This window comes from Heterocephalus glaber, unplaced genomic scaffold (genome assembly GCF_053883595.1).
Source record: "Heterocephalus glaber isolate CG9 unplaced genomic scaffold, H.glaber_assembly_v1.0 deba00000281, whole genome shotgun sequence".
NCBI classification, from domain to species: domain Eukaryota; kingdom Metazoa; phylum Chordata; class Mammalia; order Rodentia; family Bathyergidae; genus Heterocephalus; species Heterocephalus glaber.
In genome coordinates this window covers 11,949,984-11,971,349 of record NW_028258139.1, presented here as the reverse complement: position 1 = coordinate 11,971,349, position 21,366 = coordinate 11,949,984, and the positions used below count along the sequence as shown (strand labels likewise).

General features: G+C 47.1%; 1 protein-coding gene across 6 annotated transcripts in view; it reads right to left on the bottom strand.

Annotated features, from left to right (window-relative positions):
* The window catches only part of Arhgap39 (Rho GTPase activating protein 39), a 171,141-nt gene that overhangs the window by 41,706 nt on the left and 108,069 nt on the right, over nt 1-21,366 (bottom strand). For 5 of the 6 annotated variants that reach the window (XM_087182914.1, XM_004837666.4, XM_004837667.4 and 2 more), the window contains exon 2: nt 2,104-2,270. In XM_087182914.1, the coding sequence (XP_087039040.1) occupies nt 2,104-2,183 (80 nt within the window). In that variant the 5' untranslated portion in view covers nt 2,184-2,270. Of the gene's footprint in view, nt 1-2,103; nt 2,271-11,301; nt 12,153-21,366 lie in introns of those variants that run through there. The other variant, XM_087182907.1, reaches the window with a different exon arrangement.

The following is a 21,366-nucleotide window of genomic DNA, read 5'->3' as shown; positions in this document are numbered from 1 at the left end:
TATAAAGGCGCTCAATGTCATTTGCCACAGCCCACTTCATCACTGTGCTCAAGAGGGAAATTTAGCACTGGCCTGCGGGCAGGTGGGAGGAAGATTGTGCTGTGGAAAATTCTGCCAGAACCGATGCCAGACGGGGAAGATGAACCCCATGGATATCGGGAAGGCCTAAAGGGAAAGGAGCAGCCCTCCCAGGCAGTGAGTCGGGCACTGGCTGAAGCAGCTCTAGCTCCCCAGAGACACCCAGAAGATGACCAGAGGACGCAGGGCCTCAGTTCAGGGGAGGGCAGTCTTTAATAAGAGTGTTAGGACAACTGGAATGAGCTTCAAAACCAGAAAGTCAGGCCCACACTTCACACCATACATGAGAATAAGCTCCAAATGGATTCAGGATCTAAGGAAAGAACAAAAATCTGGCAGCTCATTGGTGGACTGTGCATTTGTTACCTAGCATGCACAAAGTCCTGGGTTTGATCTCCAGCACCGCCAAAAAACAAAAAACAAAAGTAAAAGTATGCCAGCACCATGAAAAAACATGGTCCATTTCCCTACTTCCTGGGTAAAGGTGATCAAATACCCAGATGCACTAACAGAACAGACAGGTACATCTGGCTACAAAAAAACTTAAAACTTTTACATAGCAAAAGACACTACAAGTAAAAATGATTTTGAGTTTCTGGACATATGTAGGAGAAATATTTGCAATATAAATTATAGATAAAAGGCTCGTATCCTTTATGTGCAAAGTTGAGCATGAAAAGATGAAAAATACTAAGGGAAAATGAACAAAAGATAAGAGCATCATGTAGTAAACTGTGACATACAGATGATGTTATCTTTGCCCACTTAGCCCATCATCAGAGACACAAAACCCAAGTTGCACAAAGATCTCATACTCAGGCCACACTCCTGGCCAGAGGCTGCTCATGAGGGAGGCTGGAGGTAGCTGCCAGAGGGACACTGCACACAAACCCAGGGGTGTGTGGCAACAGCACTCTGTGCAGTCCCTTCTGATTTGCAAGTCCTTGCAGGAGGTCACCTCAAGACCTGCCTCCAAAAGCACAAAGTTACAGGTACAGGTTGCTCACTGCAGCATCACCATAACTAGACAGGCCTTGAACATCCCACACAGGACTGCTGCATAAATCCTGGGGAACATATAGTTCTGGCTCAGGAAGCTGTGACACAGAGGATCACACAAAGGCAAAAGGCAGTTTCCAGGGAGGCCACAGACAGAGGAAGGCCACATCCTGAGGGGCAGATGCAGCCGGAGGCCTTCATGTGGAGACAAAGGAATATGAGAAACCACACTGCCATCTGTCCTTTTATGCAGAAGAGAGACCAGAAGTTCCCCTACCTGCAACAGGGTGGGACCTACTAAAAAGTGAGCATGGGAGTAGGTCTTACTGAATGCATCTCATGTATTATCTTAATATATAAGAGCAAAGTCTCACTTACTGAATGTTCTGTTTATTAACAGATGACAATTACAAAGGACTAGGGAAATGCCACACAGGGCATCACTGTCAGCTTCACCACTGGACTAGGTGGTAGAAGAAGTCAAAGTCTTGTGCCTGCACTACATCTACTCACAATGATGAGTGTCCTGCTCACATGGGTGGGTGGATGGGTGGGGGTGACCTGGCAGATACACTCAAAGATTGAGGCTGAGGCCACAACACGGGCAATCTGCTCAAAATTATCAGAAAAAGGGACTGAGTAACCAATGCTAACAATAGGTGACTAGGGAAGGTCACACGAGTGGTCTTGCCACTGCTCTTATTCTTGCAACTTTTCTATAAACATGAAACCATTTCCAAATATAAAGTTGAAAATTAGGAAGATAAAACTAATGGACTCTATCTACTTGTATTGGTGTGGGTGGATGCCCAGAGAGAGTTGAAGGACTGGGTCCATACAGGGCTCTTGTGGGATATGTTGGCCTCTGCAGATGGCCACAGTGGGGAGGCTCCAGGAGCAGTGTGTGCAGGCCCAGGAAGTGCCCCAAATCACCTGTAGTGTGGCATCCATGAGGCTCTGAAGAATTGCTCCCTCCTACTTTCCCGAGGCTGGGAAACTCAGCAGGTTAGGATGGTGTCTCCTCACCTGGTACTTGATCCTGGAATCCTGGACTCCTGCCCATCAACATGATGGCTCCTGCACTCGTAATCCTGTGTCTGGGACATTGCCACCTGTCTCCTGAGTGCCGAGGTGAACAGACGTCAAAGGATCATCAGGATGCCTCTTCCAGCATCAGGCAGGACAGAGCCACACTATGACAGAAATAAGAAGTACTTAAGCATTGATTTGGGAAATACCAGATTACACTACCAACCAAGCCCAGCCCTCACAGGACCAGTGGCTGGGCAGATGAGGACCAGCCAAGCCCAGGGCTCCTCATGCCCAGTCCCTCCTGTGCAACCTTGGATCTGCACACCATGTGCCCACTGCCAGCGGTCCACACAGAACCAGGGCTGGCCACAGCAGCATGGAGAGACCACATGAATTGAGGTGCTTAGGACCACGCAGCCTGCTCTGCCTTCACACATTTACATCAGTGCTTCCTTGTCCTCAGTGGGTAGATATCACCACTCCCCCTGCAGTCATTGTACAATGAAACACTGTGCAATGATAGTGAAAGCACATAGACGGCCCTGCCTAGGGCAGCATTCCCAAGCACGCAGATAGTGAAGATCTCTGACTTGTGACAGAGAGTGGCCCTCCTCATAGATGGCGCATGCCAGCAGACACCCAGGAAAAACATAAACTTGACCCTCTACTCATCCACGATATAAAACTTAGTTCTAGATAAACTTGGATCTAAGTGTTAAAAGTAAAGCAAAGCCAAATGTGGTGATGTGCACTTGTAATCCCAGCTACTCAGGAAGCAGAAGCAGGAGTATCACAAGTTTGAGGTGCGAGTGGACAACTTACTGAGACCCCATCTCAAAATTAAAAAAAAAAAACAAAACTGGGCCAGGGATTTAGCTCAGTGGCACTGTTCCTGCCTTGCAAGCTCAAGGTCCCGCATTTGATCCCCGGGTACAAAAAAAAAATTAAGGCTAGGAATGTAACCCAGTGGTAAAGAACCTCTGGGTTCAATCCCCAATACTGCAAACAACAAACCAAAAAACCAAACAAACAAGAAAAACAACAACAAAAAGCCCCCACACAAATAAACAAAACAATATAGCCTTTAGTAAAAATGAAGTGAGCAGGGCCAGGGATGTAGCTTAGCAGCACTGCCCTTGCCTGACAAGCACAAGATCCTGAGTTCAATTCCCGGCACCAAAATAGAAAAAAATGAAGTGAGCTTCACAGGGGGCAGAAGGTCCCTGAGTCAGAAACAAAGCCAAGACTCAAATGAAAAATCAGTGAGCTGGACTATGATAAAGTTAAGAATATTTGTTCATCAAGAAACCACTGAGAGTAAAGGTGGCAAGTCTAGAATAGAAGGCATCTGGAAAAGTGTGCACAGTGTAATATGTGTGTGCAGTCCAACAAGAAGCATATCCAGGGCCGGGGATTTAGCTCAGTGGTTCCGACGCCTGCCCCGCAAGCACAAGGACCTGAGTTTGATCCCCGGTACTGAGAAAAAAAAAAAAAGAAAGAAGCATATCCAGGTCATATGAATGATTAATGGCAGATAATCCAATAGAAGATGGACAGAAGTTATGGAAATGTGCTCAAGTTCATTCACCATCATAGAATGCTAATTAAAAGCATAATATGATACAACAAAATAGCTAAAACGGAAAAGACAAAAACTACCCAGTGCTGTAATGGACAAAGAACAAGAATGCTCAACACCACTGGCAGGTCTAAGCTGGGTAACCACTCGAGATGGCAGCCTTGTGGTATTTTCTAAAGCTCAACATATTCTCTCCCCGCCCCAGGCTTCCCCCTCAAGCTGGAGGGCCCAGGTCACACGTGCTCATGGAAACTGTTCCTGACAGTTGGAGTCCCTGCACAGGATGAGAGGCCCTCAGAGTAGATGCAGATCTGCTCAGCAGCCAACATGGGGGTAAGAGATCCACTATAACCACCAGTGGGTCTCCCAGACAATGTGAGGTTGAGAGGAAGGATCCAGATACAATTATACACACTGCACAGTTCCTTTTCATAAAGTTCAGTCAGGTGAAAGCAGCCACCACCATTAGTTAGAAGTCAGAAGGGAAAGGCCCCACGGCTGCGCTGTGGTCTCTAGTCAGGGTGCACTGCTACTAGATGGGGCTGGCTTGTGAATGCCCAGAGCGGTCATGTACGTGCCTGTACATTTTTCTCTGTGTGTGCCCAACTGCAACAAAGGCTGTGACAGCAGTGCAGAGCAAGGCATTGTCTCCTTGCACCCTGCCCACATCAGCTAGTACCAAGACTCAGTTCTCCAAAGGGGACCATTCCATGGAGGCTAACTACTAATTCAAGAAGAAATTTGAACATTCAAAGGACCAAGTGAGGGCATAACCAGCCATGGTGCCAGGGGGAAGAGACACTGCAGGCCAGTTAGAAACTATATCCCAGGTAGACTGCAGAGCCACAAATCCAACCTAAGTCCACTTAGTCACATGGTGAACTCTCCCTGGAGGAAATGCTCTAAGCCTTTTCCTTTCTGCCACTTACACCTCCATTCATTTAGATGATATGATGACTAGGAGTGCTATTTTTAAACATGAAACTCAAATGTTCTTGAGAGAAAACAGGTGATCTTGTATGGGTGTAGCATTTAAAAAAACAGCAGTGTTAATGAAATTTTGTAAAACTACAAGGTACCTATGAAGGCCTGAAAGCAACTATCACCAACCACCTGCACTACTCCTCTCGCCCCCCCCAGACTGGCCTGAAGCAGAAAGGCAAGCAGCCCACACCAAGGCTACTGCATGAAGCCTCAGGCCAGCGCCCCCTCCAGGCAGCCTTCTTGTCAGGACACACTGCTCAAAGGCCCAGTGAGGTCGTCCTCGAACTGTGGCTTCATTTCTGAGGGTGCTGTAATCCTTTAGGTCCTTTGCATTTCCATGGCTTCCAGAAAGAGCTTCTCGGCCTCTACCACACAGCCTGCTGGAATTTTAAGTGTGGCTGTCTGAAACTGCAGTGCGTGAGGAAACCAGCACCTGACCACTGGATCTTCTGAGTCAGCAGAGGGACTCTCTAGCTAGCTAGATCTGCTTTCCTCTAGCAATACTGTATTTTGCAGTTTTTAGTGTACAAATGTCACATGAACTGTCATCTGTTTTGCTTTTGGTACCGGGGATTGAACTCGGGACCTTGCGCTTGTGAGGCAGGCGCCAGAACCACTGAGCTAAAACCCCAGCCGAACTGTCTTAATTGTACCCCTAAGTAATCCTTCTTGTTTTGAGACAGGTAAAAACAGAGCTAAGCAGGTTTTCAAATTTCTTCAAGTGAGCTTTCATAGTTCACTTCTTTCAAGGAACCTGTCTACTTCACAAGTAGTGTCTGCTGGCATAAAGTCACCGCACTGCTCGTTACCCCTGTGTGGTCCATGATGTGTGTGCCTTTTATTACTGATACTGGAAAGTTTTCATTTTTTATCCTAGTCAGTCTGGCTAGAAGCTTGTCAATTTTTGACCTTAAAAAAGTTCGTGGCTTGGGCCAGGGATTTAGCTCAGCGGTTTTGCTGCCTGCTGCACAAGTGCAAGGACCCGACCGAGTTCAATCCCTGGTACCAAAAAAAAAAAAAAAGTTTGTGGCTGGGCTGGGGATATAGTTCAGTGGCACTGCACCTTTGTGGCAAGTGCAAGGTCCTGAGTTCGATCCCTGATTTGGGGGAGTATGGGGTTTGTGGCTTAACAGTATTTTTCTGCTTTAACTTCCACTTTGATCTTTATTATTTCTTTTCTTTTGGTTCATTTGGGTCTAACTTACTCTTTTTCTAGTTTATTCAGGTGAAAGCACAGTTCTGTGATTTGTAACTTTAAAAAAAAAATCCTGCCAGGGATTTAGCTGAGTGGTTTTGCCACCTGCTGTGCAAGAGGCAAGGACCTGAGTTTGATCCCCGGTACAAAAAAAAAAAATCTAACTTAAGTGTTTAAATTCCCAAGTATAGCTTTCATGACATCCTGCAAATTTTGATGCGCTCTGTTTTCATTTTCATTCTGTCAAAAGCTTTCTGAGTTCCCTTTTGGTTTGTTCTTTCACTCATACAGAAGTATATTAACCAATAATCTAGACATTTTTATTGGTTTCTAATTTGTTTTCATCAAAGAACATATTTTGAATGATTAAATTTGTTCAGTTAAGACATTTTATGGTCCAGAAAATTTATTTTGGTACTCACTGAATATTCATATTTTCACATAGTACCAGAAATGAATGTGGTGTGGGTGGAATGTATTATAAAGTCAATTAGGAGCTGCGCGTGGTGACACATACCTGTAATCTCAGCACTCTGGGTGGCAGAGGCAAGAGGATCGCCATGAGTTCCAGGCCAGCCTGGACTATATAGTGATACCCCGATTCAAAACAAACAAAACCCCAAATAATAAATAAAGTCAATTAGGTCAAGCAGGACAATAGTGCTGAGACTCTCTTTTGTTCTTCCAATCATTGACAAAGAAATACTGAAAGCCCTGCTCGTCTGACAATGTAACTGTGTACTTGTCCATTTTTCCTTGCAGTTCTATTGATTTTGCTTCATATATTTATACCTCTGCCTATGTGTATACACATTTGTGCTGTCTGGATAAATTAACCTCTACTGTTATGAAACACCTTTATCTTGGTGGTTTCCTTTGCTGTGCAATTAGTATTTGAATGGTATAGCAACTCCAGTTTATTTTCCACCAGTTAGAACTGTGCATCTTTTATCTTTCACTTTTAATCTTTATGCCTTTAAAGTGGCTTATGTAAAGAGCATCTATCTGAGTACTGATTTTCATGCCATCTGATAATGTCTTTTTTTTTTTTGGTACCAGGGATCAAACTTGGGACCTTGAGCTTATGAGGCAGGTGGTGGCACCACTGAGCTAAATCCCCAGCCTCTGACAATATGCCTTTTCTTGGGGTGATAGACCACCTACAATGAGAACTGTTGACATGGTGAAGCTTAAATCTAACATCTTTTTTTTTCCAGTACCAGGGATCAAACTCAAGACCTTGTGCTTGAGAGGCAGGTGTGGTGCCACTGCGCTAAATCCCTGGCTTAAATCTAACATCTTGTTACTTGTTATCCATTCACTTCATCTCTTCTTTGTTTCCTCTCTCCTCTCTTACTCCCTTCTTTTAGATTAAGTCTTTTATGTGATTCAACTTTAATTTCCATTGTTGACTTACCAGTAGTAATTAATTCATTACAGTATTTCACTATCTTAGGAAATGCCCCTGGGTCTATAGTATTTGTATTTATCATAGTCTGCCTTCAGGTGAAATTACACCATTTTAAATAAAGGAATTTATTATTTTCCCACCCTTTTTTTTGTTTTTACTATTTTGCCATATATAGTAGACCCTTGACTCAATTTGTTCACAAGGGCTGGTTGTAACTCAAGTTGGTCAACTGAAGGCTCATGCTCAACATAGCCTTCAAAGTCTTGTTTCTGTAAATAGGCAATCTCAGTGTCCTCAGAGACAATGGCCCAGGCTTTCTTATTTAACCTCACACTGGAAAGGATGTTGTAATGTTCCTTCCAGAACTCTTTAAGGGTTAAATCTGTATCTGAAAGCATAAGCAGCTGGCATTCAGGTAGTAAATCAAGACTCTGTGTGTAAGTTAAAACTACAATTCCAGTCATAACCTGTTGTTTGTATGTCAGGTTGGTCATAACTTGAGGGTCCACTGTATTTTCTGTGTATACATCCTCCACTCTGCTGTTATGCTTTAATTTAAACAATTTATATTTCAAAGAGATTAAATGAGTATCATTGGGCCTGGGATTTAGCTCAGTGGTTTTGTCCCCTGCTGCGCAAGCGCAAGGACCCTTCAATCCCCGGTACCAAAAAAAAAAATGAGTATCATTACAGCTGGGCAGCACCCAGGACGCTGAGGCATTAGGATCAATGGGAGTTCGAGGCCAGCCTGGGCTACATATTGAGCTCAAGGCCAAGCTGCACTACAAAAACAAGATGGTTTCCAAAAAGGAGTATCATATATCTCAGAGGAAGGTACCATTCCCAGCATTCTTCTGTCTTTTATGTAGATCACATCTCCATCTTTCTTCATTTCCTTGAGCCCGAAGATTTTTAACATTTCTCACAGTAAAGGTAATGAACTATTTTAGTCTTTGTATGTTTGGAAATGTCTCACTACACTCTCATTTTGAAAGGATAGTTACACTGGGTATGGAATCTCAAATAGCAGGTTTCTTTGTGCTTTAGATACTAGTCTTCTCGTTGCATCATTTCAAAGGATGAGAACCCTGCCAGTGCCTGCATTTTTGTTCCTCTGTAGGTTATATATCTTTTTTTATCCGGCTTAAGACTTATCTCTCTGTAAGTGGTTTTAAGTAGCTAGAGACGTGCAGCAATTTTCTTCATTTTTGTGTGAAGATTGTTCAACCTGGGTTTACAATTTTCATCAAACTTGAAGCTTTTATCACTTCAAATTCTCGAAACTTTTCCTCTCCATCATCCAATCCAGTCAATCCCAGCCCATGTACTCTGTATCTGGACAGCGCAGCTCTGGTTTAATCTGAACTCCAAGTACCTGCTGTGTCTTTATGAAAAGTGTCTACCCTTTCCTTGGGTTATGAACATACTGAATATAGCCATGGCTGCTGTGATGGCCTTATCTGCTGAATCTAGTATGTGTTAGTTTTACATTAGTTTTGGTTTTTTTCACTGCACTATGGGCTGTATTTTCCTGTTTTGATACATGTATAAAATAATGTTATAAAATATATACATGTATAAAATAATGTGGTGTTCAGATTGGGATAAACCTACCTGTCTTCTTGGATCTTTTTTTTTTGGTACCAGGGATCGAACTCGGGTCCTTGCACTTGTAAGGCAGGCAGCATAACCACTGAGCTAAATCCCCCGCCCTGTCTTCTTGGATCTTTAAGTGGGGTAGGGCAAAGTTATCTATTCTGCCCCTTTATTTACTTGTTGGGCCATTTATCTGTTATTAGTTTGCACTTATCCTATATTTTGTGTTATAATACCATGTTTTGTTTTTGCTCAAATCGCTCCAACTCCAGGCATTTTGAGCTTCTTTAGTTGGCTCCTAAGTCCCTGACATGGCCTTATCCTTGTGGGGTTCTGTTTTTGTCACTTATCTTTATTTACGTATTTTACAGTGCTGAGGACCAAACCCAGGGCCTTAGGCATGCTAGGCAAGTACTCTACTACTGAGCCACACCCTATCCTCTACTGCTTATCTTTAACAATAGAAGGGCAGGTCTGAGTTAGTGTGACCTCAAACTGGGCATTGCCCCAGACTCTCCTTTGCCAAACTTTCTTACAGTCTCCGAGGGGAAGTATGCTTCTGGTATCAGCAGGTATTTGGGTTACGTTCGACAGAAACCCAACTCAGACCAAGAGGACTCGGAACACACATGCAGAGCCTGGGGAAGTGGTGTCAGGCTGTGTGTGCCACCAGCAGTTACAGGCTCAGAATCTAACCCACAGCAACCCTCTGACCACCAGGCCCCTCAGGTGTGAAGGCCTCCAGAGGAGTTCGGAAAACTCCTGTGGCTCTGCCTCCCTCCCCCTGTGCAGTACAGCAGCAGGTCTGTGCAGATGCTGAGGAGTATGCTCCACCATTACCAGAGGAAAGGGACAGGGCCAGAGAGAGCCTATTCACTGTGGGACAGCCAAGGCCCAGGGTTCTCTTGGCCTCTATAATGGGCAGGGAAAGGTCCAAGGGTCTGAGGGGGTTGACAGCTGCATTGCTGGTAGAGATCTTTTCTTTCCTTCCCTATTTGACCCCTCAGAATCTGGATGTTGTTGAAAACAGAGGGTTACCTCAGCCCACCTGTCTCCCAGATGCCCCAGCATATATCATACATCCAGGTCCACCTGAGCTATAGACTTCACTCTCCTCAGTGAATGCTCACCAATGCACCCCTCAAAATCACCCCATCCAGTGGAACCCTGGCTCTGTAAGACCCAACTGACTGAGGTCCTCTTCCTGGCTGGCTGACATCCTTGTTGGCTGTGGCTACTTTCTGAGTCACTGTGGATGAGATCTTGTTCTCTTCTTTTCATTCTTTGTATTTATTTCAGTGAGTTTCAAGGAGTTAGGATGAGCAAGTCATTGCTCAGTGGTATTTCCAGAAGGGTTAAGCTCCACTCTCAAAGCGCCTCTAAGGAGGTTCCAAGTCCTGCACAATGAGCTGGTTCATGATTGCCTGTGGAGACACAATGCCCCATTCTCCAGCCCAGCTTGGGCACAGCAGCCCCAGCAAGCAGCCTGGGCTCTGGCATCCACCGCCTTCACAGATGCTCTCCCCAACTCCCCCTCTCTAAGGGGTGGCCACATTGTCTAATGCTAGGTCCAGCTGCTGTGGTCTGACCAGGCGGGCCAGTCATGGGAACAGTACAATAGGTAAGGACCCGTTTTTAAAACTATTCTGATAAGGAGAGAAAAGGATGCCCTTCACCACACCCCAGGCAGAAAGGAGCATAGTTAGGAACTACCTTGTCTTGACACGTGAGAGTTTCTGACTATGAGGCCACTGTCCAAACACCTGCCCCATCACTGTCACTGCTGGTACAATGTGGGCACCAAACACTGGCTCTGCCTGCACTCAGTACGTTCCTAGATGGATAGTCAAGACAGAAACTGGACTGCCAATGTGACTCTTGCCTGCTCACAGGTGCCAGTGATCAGAATAGCCCAGCTGGGACTCAGACAACTCCCAAAGGGTCCTGCAGGTCCACAAATCCTGAAGGTGCAGAGCCCATGGCAGGCAGCCCTGGACTCTGAGACAGGAGCAAGAGAAGGAACAGCAGCTCAGGAGCACAGGGATCTGACCCCCTTTCCAGTCTGCACCTTGTTCACAAAGGACTTTGTCCTGAGACACTGCCTGGCCAGAGGGCTCTAGCCATTACCTTAGCTTCCTCAGGCTGAGCTCCCAAAACCAAGGTGAGGGGAGAGGCTACGGCCTTTCACTGACTGTGAGGGTGGATTCTCCACCACTGAACTGCCTCCACAGGTACCTGTCACCTTGGGGACAGCCCCTGATAGCAACATAGGGCTTCAGTGAGGAAGGATCCAACTGGGGCAGCATGGTAGCCTCAGGCACCAGAGAAGACCTGGGCCCCATAAAATGATGACAGCTTCGAATGGAACCATGCAGAACAGGGCATTTTTATGATGTCTCTTTATGAGATGACTGCTTAAGAACTCACCAAAAGTGAGTGTGGTGGTGCAGGCCTGTAATCTCAGGATTCTGGGAGGCTGAGGCAAGGGGATGGCAAATTTAAGCCAGCCTGGGAAACTTGGTGATTCTGCAAAACCCTGTCTCAAAATAAAAAAGGACTGGGATAGAGATCATGGTCAAGACTCTAGTTCAATCTTAATACCACACACGCACGCACGCACGCACGCACGCACGCACACACACACACACACACGAACGAACCCACCAAGCTGCGCAAGTGCAAGGACCAGAGTTCAATCCCTGGTACCAAAAAAAAAAGTCAAAAAAGAACCCACCAAATAGTATCTTCTGCTCACCACTATAAGCCAATGCCATGCAGCTTCTTAGTGAATCAACAAACGCTGTTTTAAAATGAAAGACTGGCTGATATCTTAAGAGAAGCTTTCCCCAGTGATGATACTGGTTTTCCTTCTCACTTGTCACTTGCTCCTGGGGGTTTAGATGTACCTGCTCCAGACACCTGAGGACAGTGGGTATCATGGAGACCAGGAGGCCCAGAGCTCGACCTGCCCACTTAGCTCCAGCTGGGCCACCTCAGCCACAGTCTTCATGGGAGACTTTGGCCCAGCCCAGGAAGAGATGGGAGGGAAGTAAAACCTCTTAAACATACGATAAGAAACTGAAAAGACACAAAAAGGAGTAGGTGGAGCATGGCTCTTCTCACACATAGGCTATGGTCATGGCTATCTGCTCCTTTTGGTGGTTATAGGCTCTGCTTTTGTCTTGTATGCTGAATTCTAAATTCTATTATCAATAGAATGGAAGGTTTTAATTTTTATTTTATTATTTGAGAAATGTTATATTATTTGAGAAATGTTACATTTATTATTTGAGAGATGCTACATTTCTCAATAACTCTGTGTTCCCTCCATCCTCATTTCTTACCCACCTATCTTGGCCCAGCCTTCCACCTGGCCATGGTCCATGTCTGGGTCTCTGCTGGCCATGGGGTCTGGTGTGGAGGCATCCGGAGCAGGGCTAGTGTCAGCACTGGGGAGCCTGGCACTGCCATTTCCCACACATTCATTTCTTCTTTGTGACTCAGGAGCCTCACATGGCCTTCAAAAGCACCTACTTCAGGCTATGAATGTGGACTCTGATCTTTGCCTGTTTCCATAGGAAACATCCTGTGGGTGGGGAAGGTCACACTGCCATTCCATCAGAAGGACCCTTGACTCTGACCTGATGGATTCCCACCAAAATGTTTCATGCATCAAGGGACTCTGATACTTTGTGAATGTTGCTATAGGTGCACAGTCAGCACAAGGCAGGCAAAATCACTCTGCCAAGGTTGGGTCTCCCTGGGCCTGGCTACTTGGTGCATGGCCCCGAGCAAGGCCAGACAGCCCCTCTCTTTTAGCACAACCTAAGGACTGGCTTCTGCCCTGGTCTCTGTACCTCTGCAATGGCTGCCCCTTGCTCAGAAGTGACCAGGAGACACTCCAAAAGGTGACTCACACCCATCAGGTTGAATAGTGGCCCCAAGCCCAGCATCCCATTTCTTGCTGGAGGGGACAAGGTGCTTACTCAGAGGGTGCCAGTGCTTGGCAGCGCAGTGCCTGCAGGCCCAGCATGGCCCATCCTGCTGTAAGGGTTGGCAGTTGTAACTCTAATCACAACTGCTGAGAACTAGTGCCGAGAAGCAATAACTCCACCTTGCTGTTCCCGGCTGTCCAATGTACAGTGGAGCAGGGCCCAGGCACAGGTAGCACATATCACCATGATGGTACCTGTCTTTTTTCACAAGACTGTGCAGGGCATGGTCCTAGAGCAGGGCCGTTCAGGCCCTGTCTGACAGAGAGCAGAGTTATTAGCCTATGCAGATAACAGCTGGCAGTTGTGGACACACTGTACTCAGAACCAGCCTTCCCTAGTGGGCCCTGCCTTCAGCAGGAGGGCCCACTCCCCAGGGGCAGCCGACTTGTCCACAGCCCACTGCAAGCTGGAGGCACATAGGGAGCAGGACAGGTGCCACTCACATGATGGCACCAAGGCCTTCTGCTCGTTGCCATCCCCCACAGAGCCTGTTCCTCCTCCACCCTTGCTGCAGGAAAGTTCCGGTCCTGAGTGGGCGAGAAGGTTCTTGATTCCAACTTCCTACATGGAGTTCTGGAACAGAGCACGCTCTGTGCTGCTCCTGATGGGGTCTGTTCAGAGAATATGCCGGAAAGCAGCAATCTGCTCCTGGTACTGACAGCACCCTTTTGCACACCAGGCCCCTCACTCCCATGTCTGGGCACCTCCCTGCCCACCTCCAGGGCTGGTGGGACATGTGTGTACATGTGTTTATATAGCACTGGCCCTGGACTGACTTGGATCCTGGCTGCTCTGTGCTGAGCTGGCTTGGCCTCCCCATCACCAACCTGATGTCTCAAGAGAAGATACAAGATCTGATGGTGAATACAAGGACAATAAAGGAGTCACGGTGCTGACGAGCAGGAGCCCCTGCGGCTACAGTCACTGTGCCTGGGAAGGAAAAGGCCAGGCTGTCCTTGAGGTCCCTACCACTCCCCAGGGGAAAGGAGCCACACCAAGGACATTCCTCAGGCTTGTTCTGTGAAGGTGCAGTCAAAGGAGGAACTAACTCACCATTCAGAGTGCTCAAAGCCAGCCCTTCCCTCATGCTCTCCTGCTCCCAGCACACGGTGGCCCTAGGCACTGCTCTGCAGCACATCTGGCACAACCCTTCTGCCTCCAGGGAGGATCCCATGGGCATCTGTACACCCTTTCTGAAGTCAGGCAAAAGGGTAGCTGGATGATATATTTCGCAAGTGCAAAGATCTCCAATCTCCAGGAGCAGAAAGACCCACACAGTCACTGCAAGGAGGTACCCAGAGACAAACTCACAGAAATCCACCCCCAGCAAGAGTCCCAAGTGGAGACAGCACTCCAGGAGAGGAGCAGCCCTGGCTAGTGGCTGCTTCAGCCTCAGATGGAGTCCTGCCCTCACTGGAAGAAAGTGGTTTTGTTTTTTTTTGGTACCGGGGATAGAACTCAGGTCCTTCTGCTTGTGAGGCAGGTGGCAGAACCACTGAGCTAAATCCCTGGCCCGGAAGAAAGTGTTTTTAGAGAGAACACTTGGGTTGCCAGAAGGATGAACTCAGTAGCTTCCATCCACCTCTAATAAAGAAGGAGCACTACTGCTAGAGAGAAAATCCACTGATGAGCTGACAAGACCATTCAGAAGTCTAGAGGACAAATATTAAGGAAATCCTTGAACCTTGAAAAAGGAAGAACACTGCAGTGGCCTCTCCAGATTGGCCTCTAGCTGTATCCACAGCTCTGAAGAATGCATGGCTTGGGAGAGATCCACATGGAGGATGCTCTGATGCCAGACCCAGGAGGCTCCACAATAGGCAGAAGGAGAGCTCTCCCCTCTCTGGAAGCCCCACCTATCCCGGGCCCTGCGATTAGTAAGGTGACAGCGGTGGCCTGGACAGAAGGAACTACCCAATACACATAAAGAGACCAAGGCTTCTAAGGCCTAGTATATTTTGAGAAAGCAAAAACATAGATAAGCTTTAGGTGCTCATAAATTAATTCTGTATGTTAAAATATCCAAGGTAGCTGGGTTTGGGGGCACAAACCTGAAATCTTAGCACTCAGGAGGCTAAGGCAGGAGATTTGCTGTGAGTTTGAGGCCAGCCTGGGCTACACAATGAGTTCAAGGGCATCCTAAACTACACAGTGAGACCATTATCTCAAAACACAGTGAGAACCTATCTTAAAAGCAAAACTAACCCCCCCCCCAAAAAAAGCCCTAACTAAATAAAAATAAAATATCCAAGGTAACCACTGTGAAAGCCAGGTGAATAAATTCTAACCTATAGTGGAGAAAAAATAATAAACAGTTAAGAGATCAAAAAAGGAAGAAAAGGGCCAGGGATTTAGCTCAGTGGTTCTTCCACCTTCCCCGCAAACGAAAGGACCTGAGTTCAATCCCCAGTACCAAAGAAAAAAAAAAGGAAGAAAAAAGGCAGCCCATCCTCAATATGGCAGGACAAAGATGGTAGAAGTAAGTTCAAACATAGCGTAAGAATTATGAGTGCTGGGTGTGGTGGCACAAGCCTGTAATCCCAGCACTTACGAGACTGAGTGAGGCAGGAGGAATGCTGTGAGTTCAAGGCCAGCCTGCACTACAAAGCAAGATCCTGTCTCAAAAAAAAAAAAAAATTATAATGAGTGTAAATTAGCCAACAGGTGACCCAAGGTAGAGATGGTCACAAACCATTTCTGAAGATTCATGTACAGGTGTGTGCTGCATGACAGTGTGGTCCCCACAAAGTCACATCACTGACACTGCAGCTGTCCTAGTTATCTAAGTTCACTCTATGATGTCTCTATGACAAGATGACCCCCATGACACACTTCTCAGAATGTATCCCTTACTAAATGACACTTGACCTTATATTCTCTCACATCAGACACATCTAAAACATAAGCTATGAAATTTTGGAAGCCAGAATTAGAAAAGCTGGGCGGTCCCTCCAAGCTTCAGAGTTGCCTCCATGACATAGGCACAAGAGGCCCAGGTCTGGTGCAGTCTTGCTGCATAGAGGCACGAGGAGAGAGGGCCAGGAGACAACTCAGCCAGGATTCATCTGGTTGGTGTGCGGAACACGGCCCCCAGGAAGCAAAGAACACAGATCCTTTCAGCCACTCATGGAACTTTTCTGATACTAAGCATACCAGGGCCTAAGGCAAGTTTTCAATAAATGTCAAAGGCCTGGAGCCACCCAGCCAGGCTCTCTGCCCGAGTGCTTGAACCAGATTCAGAACAAAAGGAATGACCCGGGCAAGTGGGAAGCAAACAAGTGACAGTAGGAAGACCAGAGCCCCAAACCAGTCATATGCTGCCATGAAAATAAGTGTCAGATGCAAAAGTAAAGAAAGCATTGTGCCTGCAAAGCAGCAGTGCTGGGGACCCCAGGGAAGATAGCGCAATACTCCAGGGGCAAGGAGCCTGACAGCTGATAGGTCATTTCAAGCTGCAGGTCCCCCATAGGTGCTGCCAGCTCAGAGGGAGTCCAGACCCCGCTGCTCCCAAAGAAATGTTACTTTTCGTTCACTTCTAAATAAACCAGGAGCGCACACAGTCCTCACAATAAACCAAACAGATCTGCATCAACCTCCCACACCAACCTGTTAGACAAACTAACTTCAGCGACTTGGTGACATCAGCTATCACAATGAGACTGGCTTTCACTAAATATATACAACACACCATTGGACTTGGACAAAAGAATAAAGCAATAATTGTTCCAACACATAAGTTCACGTGCATAGAGTGTTAAAGACAGGGAGCGTGATACCCACCACTCACCTCCTCCCAGACCTCAGGGAGCCTGAGGCTCCACAAACTGTCTCTAACCTCAGCAGCTAGGTGGAAAAGGACACATACAGAACAAGTCCTGCCCCAGGTCCTTCAGTGCTGAGCACCATGCAATGCCCAGCAGGGCCTTAAAGACATCACCCCACAGCTCGGCTTCTCATGCTGGCCAGGACCAATGGGCTCCTTTTACTTCCCCTCCTCCAACAGCTGGCCCCTCTTTCCTCAGGGGCCTCATTGAAATTTGAGTGGGTCTCCTTGGATATGTGTCCACAGGAGGACACAGCATTGAGCTGAGCCAAAGGCCCCCTCCCTAAGATACCCCTAGCCCGCAGTCACTGAACATGTCTGTCTCCACTGGGGAGAAAATTCCAAAACACAGAAGTAAGTAGAAATGAAAAATGGGGAAGAGAGAAAAACCACTCAACACCAGGATCCAGCCATGGTTGGCGCCAGCTCTTATGAAGGGGCCAAGGTCTCTGCTGCCAGCTTCAACTCCATTGTGTCTACTTCACCTCACCTTCAACACTTCAGTTGTGCTGGGGAGTCCTCCATGTTCTCTGCCTTTTCCAGAATTCCAGTTACTTAGATGCTCAGCATCACTTGTATTCTCCTTATTTGCTATAGTTCAAGTGTGGTACCCACCAAAATTCACAGGCTGGAACCTAAAACCCCTCAGGATGTTGTGTAGAGGTGGGGCCCTTGGATGGTGATTAAGTGTCTGTGCTGGGCCCTCTCATTCTCTCCTACCTCTTGACAGCACTGAGGATGAGGGTGTCCAGCTCTCAGCCCATGAGGGACACAACTGCCAGGCCTAGGCATGATGCATGGCAGCAGAGGGGACCTACACTGTGCCCTCTTGTCCTGCTCTCTCTGAAGGATCTGTCCTCTCCATTCTCCTCTCCCACTCCTACATCTGTGACTGCCAGGTACTCTATCACCTGAGTGTCCTCCTTCATAACATTCTGACCCACTGCAGGGTGGAATGGCTCTCATCTTTAAAGATGTTCCTTCCCTGAAGTCTGTTTCCTGCCAGTGGGCCTGTCCTTCCCCACCCCAAGACAGAAAGGCCCAACCCACGCAGTGTAACTAGGCTACCTCTGGAGCTGTTGGGAGCACTCAAGGCTCTTCATAGGCTGGGTGGATCCCCCAGAACACCAGCGCAGATGCCAAGGCTGGGCTGCTGGACTTCTGGGCGTAAGATCTCACCTCACTGGGCAAAATCTAATCCCCACACCTCTGGTTTCCCTGGTCCCTCTTGAGAAAAGACCTATGGGGGTAGGGCAGGATACAAGGGAGAGGGTCCAGGTTCCTAACACCTTTCAGACAGCCTTTGACCAGTGCAATTGATTCTGAATGCTGGGGTGACCACAAGGCATGCAGCTGGCTTTGGCCTTCCCTGTAGGTTTCCAACTCCTAGGCTTCTGGCCCCCAGACAGCAGATGTTGTACTCTCACCCTCCAAGCCAAGTGCATCCTGATGAGTTTTGTCTTTCTAAAACCGCTTTACTAAGCCGGGCATGGTCGCACATGCCTGTAATCCCAGCACTTGGGAGGCTAAGGCAGGAGGATTGCCACAAGTTTGAGGCCAACCTGGGGGCTACACAGTGAGTACAAGGCCAGCCTAAACTACATAGTGAGATGCTATCTAAAAAACCAAAATAAATAAAATAAAATAGCTTTACTGATAGGTAATCTGTGTATCTCAGCATCCACCATTAGTGGACAATTCAGTGATTCCACAGAGCGTGTACCATCACCACCACCACCACCAAGGGACTGTGGTGCCTATGACCACCATTCCACCCACAGCCTCTGCTGGCCCTGGTTGGGGACCCACTGGAGCCACCCAAGATCAGCAGCCTCCACTCCATCTCAGCCTCCAGGCATAGCTGCTCTGCACAGTGCCCCCAGCTGGCAGCTCCATCATGGCCTCCAAGCACAATGATACTGAACAGTGCCTCCACCTGGCAGCTCAGGCACACTCAAGAGCACAAGTGCCCAAGAAAGCACAGCCGGTACTGCTGGGATCAGACCGTGAAATCCACGGTGAGCTGGGCCCAGGGCAGCTCAGAGCACAGCCTGAGTCCAAGTCCACCATGTGGCCCCCCCCCACCACACCGTGGGCTCCAGAGCAAACTGGTGAAAGATACCTTTGTTTCTTCCAGAAGGGTGTAGGGCTGTCACAGGCCAGCCAAGTACACTGGCCCAGAAGAGGACTGAGTTCAGGGGGGGCGGGTACTGATACTTTCATAATCCTTGGGCTCATTTCTCACAAAGCTAACCCAAGCATTAAAAATTCAAAGAGAAAAATAAGGAACAATATTCCGCCAACCATGTTTCACAATCATGACATATTTTACTTTACTTAAAAAAGAGGTGAACTATGTACCCAAATCAGAAAGTCTTCCATAAAGCATTTCAAAGACCAGACACATCTGATATGAAGCTTAAAAGCTTTGTAGTTAATTATGAATTTCACCACATTCAAATCACACTTTGGTTAAGTACTCCCCTTCATGGCATGGGCCATGAGAACAGAAAAACTTGAACCATTGAGTCTTAAATTCAATATCTAAAACCAGCTGCCAAAAACACGCCAGGCTGCAAAGATGTGGAATGAGAGATGCTCAGAGAAGCAGATCCTGGGTCAACGTACTGCTGGATGCTCCCTTCAACTATTCCAGAGGCTGGATCACAAGAACCCCAAACCGGCTCCCTTAACATTCAATGGTACCACTAGCCCTTTGTGAAAGCCCCACACTCTTCAGTAGACATCCAATGTTGCTGATCAAGAGAAACCATTAACAATGGCACTAAATAATTCTTCATGTATTTTTCAGCAGGCACCCGCCTAATTCTAAAATAAACCAAATGTGGCATTAAACACCTTTTCTGGGAGGGGTAGGAGGAGAGGGAGATAAAAAACAATTAAAATGTAGGGATTTAGCTCAGTGGTTCCATTCCCTGCCCCGCAAGCGCAAGAACCCAAGTTCGATCCCCAGTACCAAAAAAACAACAAAAAAAAAGATGAAGTTTTGGGCTGGAGATTTAACTCAGTGGTTCCACTGCCTGCCTCACAAGCGCAAGGCCCCGAGTTCGATCCCCAGTACCAAAAAAAAAAAAAACGAAACACCAATTGAAATGTGTTATGCACACGTACCAAGTCCTCACAATGAATGGAATCATTATGTGCCACAAACATGTAGTAATAAAATTCTTTTAAAAAACCCAGTTGCCTCTCCACCCAAAGAATAAATGAATACAAGGGGCCAGGGGTTTAGCTCAGTGGTTCCGCTGCCTGCCTTGCAAGTGTAAGGACCCGAGTTTGATCCCCAGTACCAGAAAAAAAAAAAAGAATAAATGAATACAAGTATTGTGCACCTCAACTGCACCGAGACAATTCTGACAGAAGAAACTCAGAAGGGAAAGCAAAACATCTCATCTAACTGAAGAACAGAAGATACCAAGGATCAAGATGTCTTCAGCCAACTCTAATTAGGGACTCGCTCAGGTGTGGCCTTCCAAAAATGTCCCCCATCCTACATGAGATAATGTCCACTAGAGTCATTTCTATCTTGTCCTGAGAGAACTCTGCCGCTTCCTTATGCCCTCAGCTTGGGCTGACTCTTCTCTTGCTGCCCAGGACTCCTATGGACCCAGACCTTCTCCATGGCAGCTCTCCTTACCTGACCCTGGCCTTGATGAGACCTCACACACACTCTACCCTACTTATGTCCCTACACTCAGCCCCATCCTGTCCAGTCACCTAGACCTGCTGCCCACTGTGGCCCCATGTTTGGCTCTCTCAGCTCTCATGCTTCCTCCTTTGTCTGTTTTGAATGCCACAGGATTTGGAATGCTAACCTGAAGTCTTAGGGTCATTTTTCTTCTCCTCTTTCTTTTCTGTCAACAATCAATGGCAGATGTGTATGAAGTAAACACAATGAATGTCAACTGCTCTGACATAAGTCTCTTTGCCGATCTTAAATTTCAATGACAAATTCACTCATCAAAGTTCAATTTTATGCTGGCTATTGTGGCACACATCTCTAATCCCAGCATTCTGGGAGGCTGAGGCAGGAGGACTGCAAGTTCAAGCCAGCCTGGCAACTGAGCCACTTAGTAGCACACTGTCTCAAAAAATAAAAAGGGCTGGGGACGTAGTTAGTTCAGTGTGAAGGTGTTGTCAATCTCTAGTATGAAAAAAAAAAGTTCAATTTCATTACACAGCTCCCTATGAACATATACTGTTTGCCTTTACCGCTATTTTAGGGCTAACCTTCTACACAGTCATTTGTCAGAGATTCTGGTCCCAAATTAATCTTCCTAGCATAGCAAGTAGAGCACAGGGTTAGGGTGAAGATGCCATCAGGACAGGCCCTGACACTAGCTATGGGGCCAGGATGCCATCCTCCTGCCTCAGCTTCTCAGAGCTGGGGTGGTCCAGTAAAGCCTTGGGTGGCCAGTGAGAGGTAGCTCTATACACTCCTTCCCAGAACATCTAGACACACAACCCTAAACTCAAGGAGGGGTCGAGAGCCCTCACCTTGCCCATGAAACCTGCCTACCCTACGGCTAACTCGAGCTTCACCTGCCTCAGAGCCCTGCCTTGATGCACATGGTCTTGCCCACCTCTGAACTCACACTGAATCCTGACCCTTGATAATAATGGCCCCAGTGACAGCACCGTGTGGGTAACCCA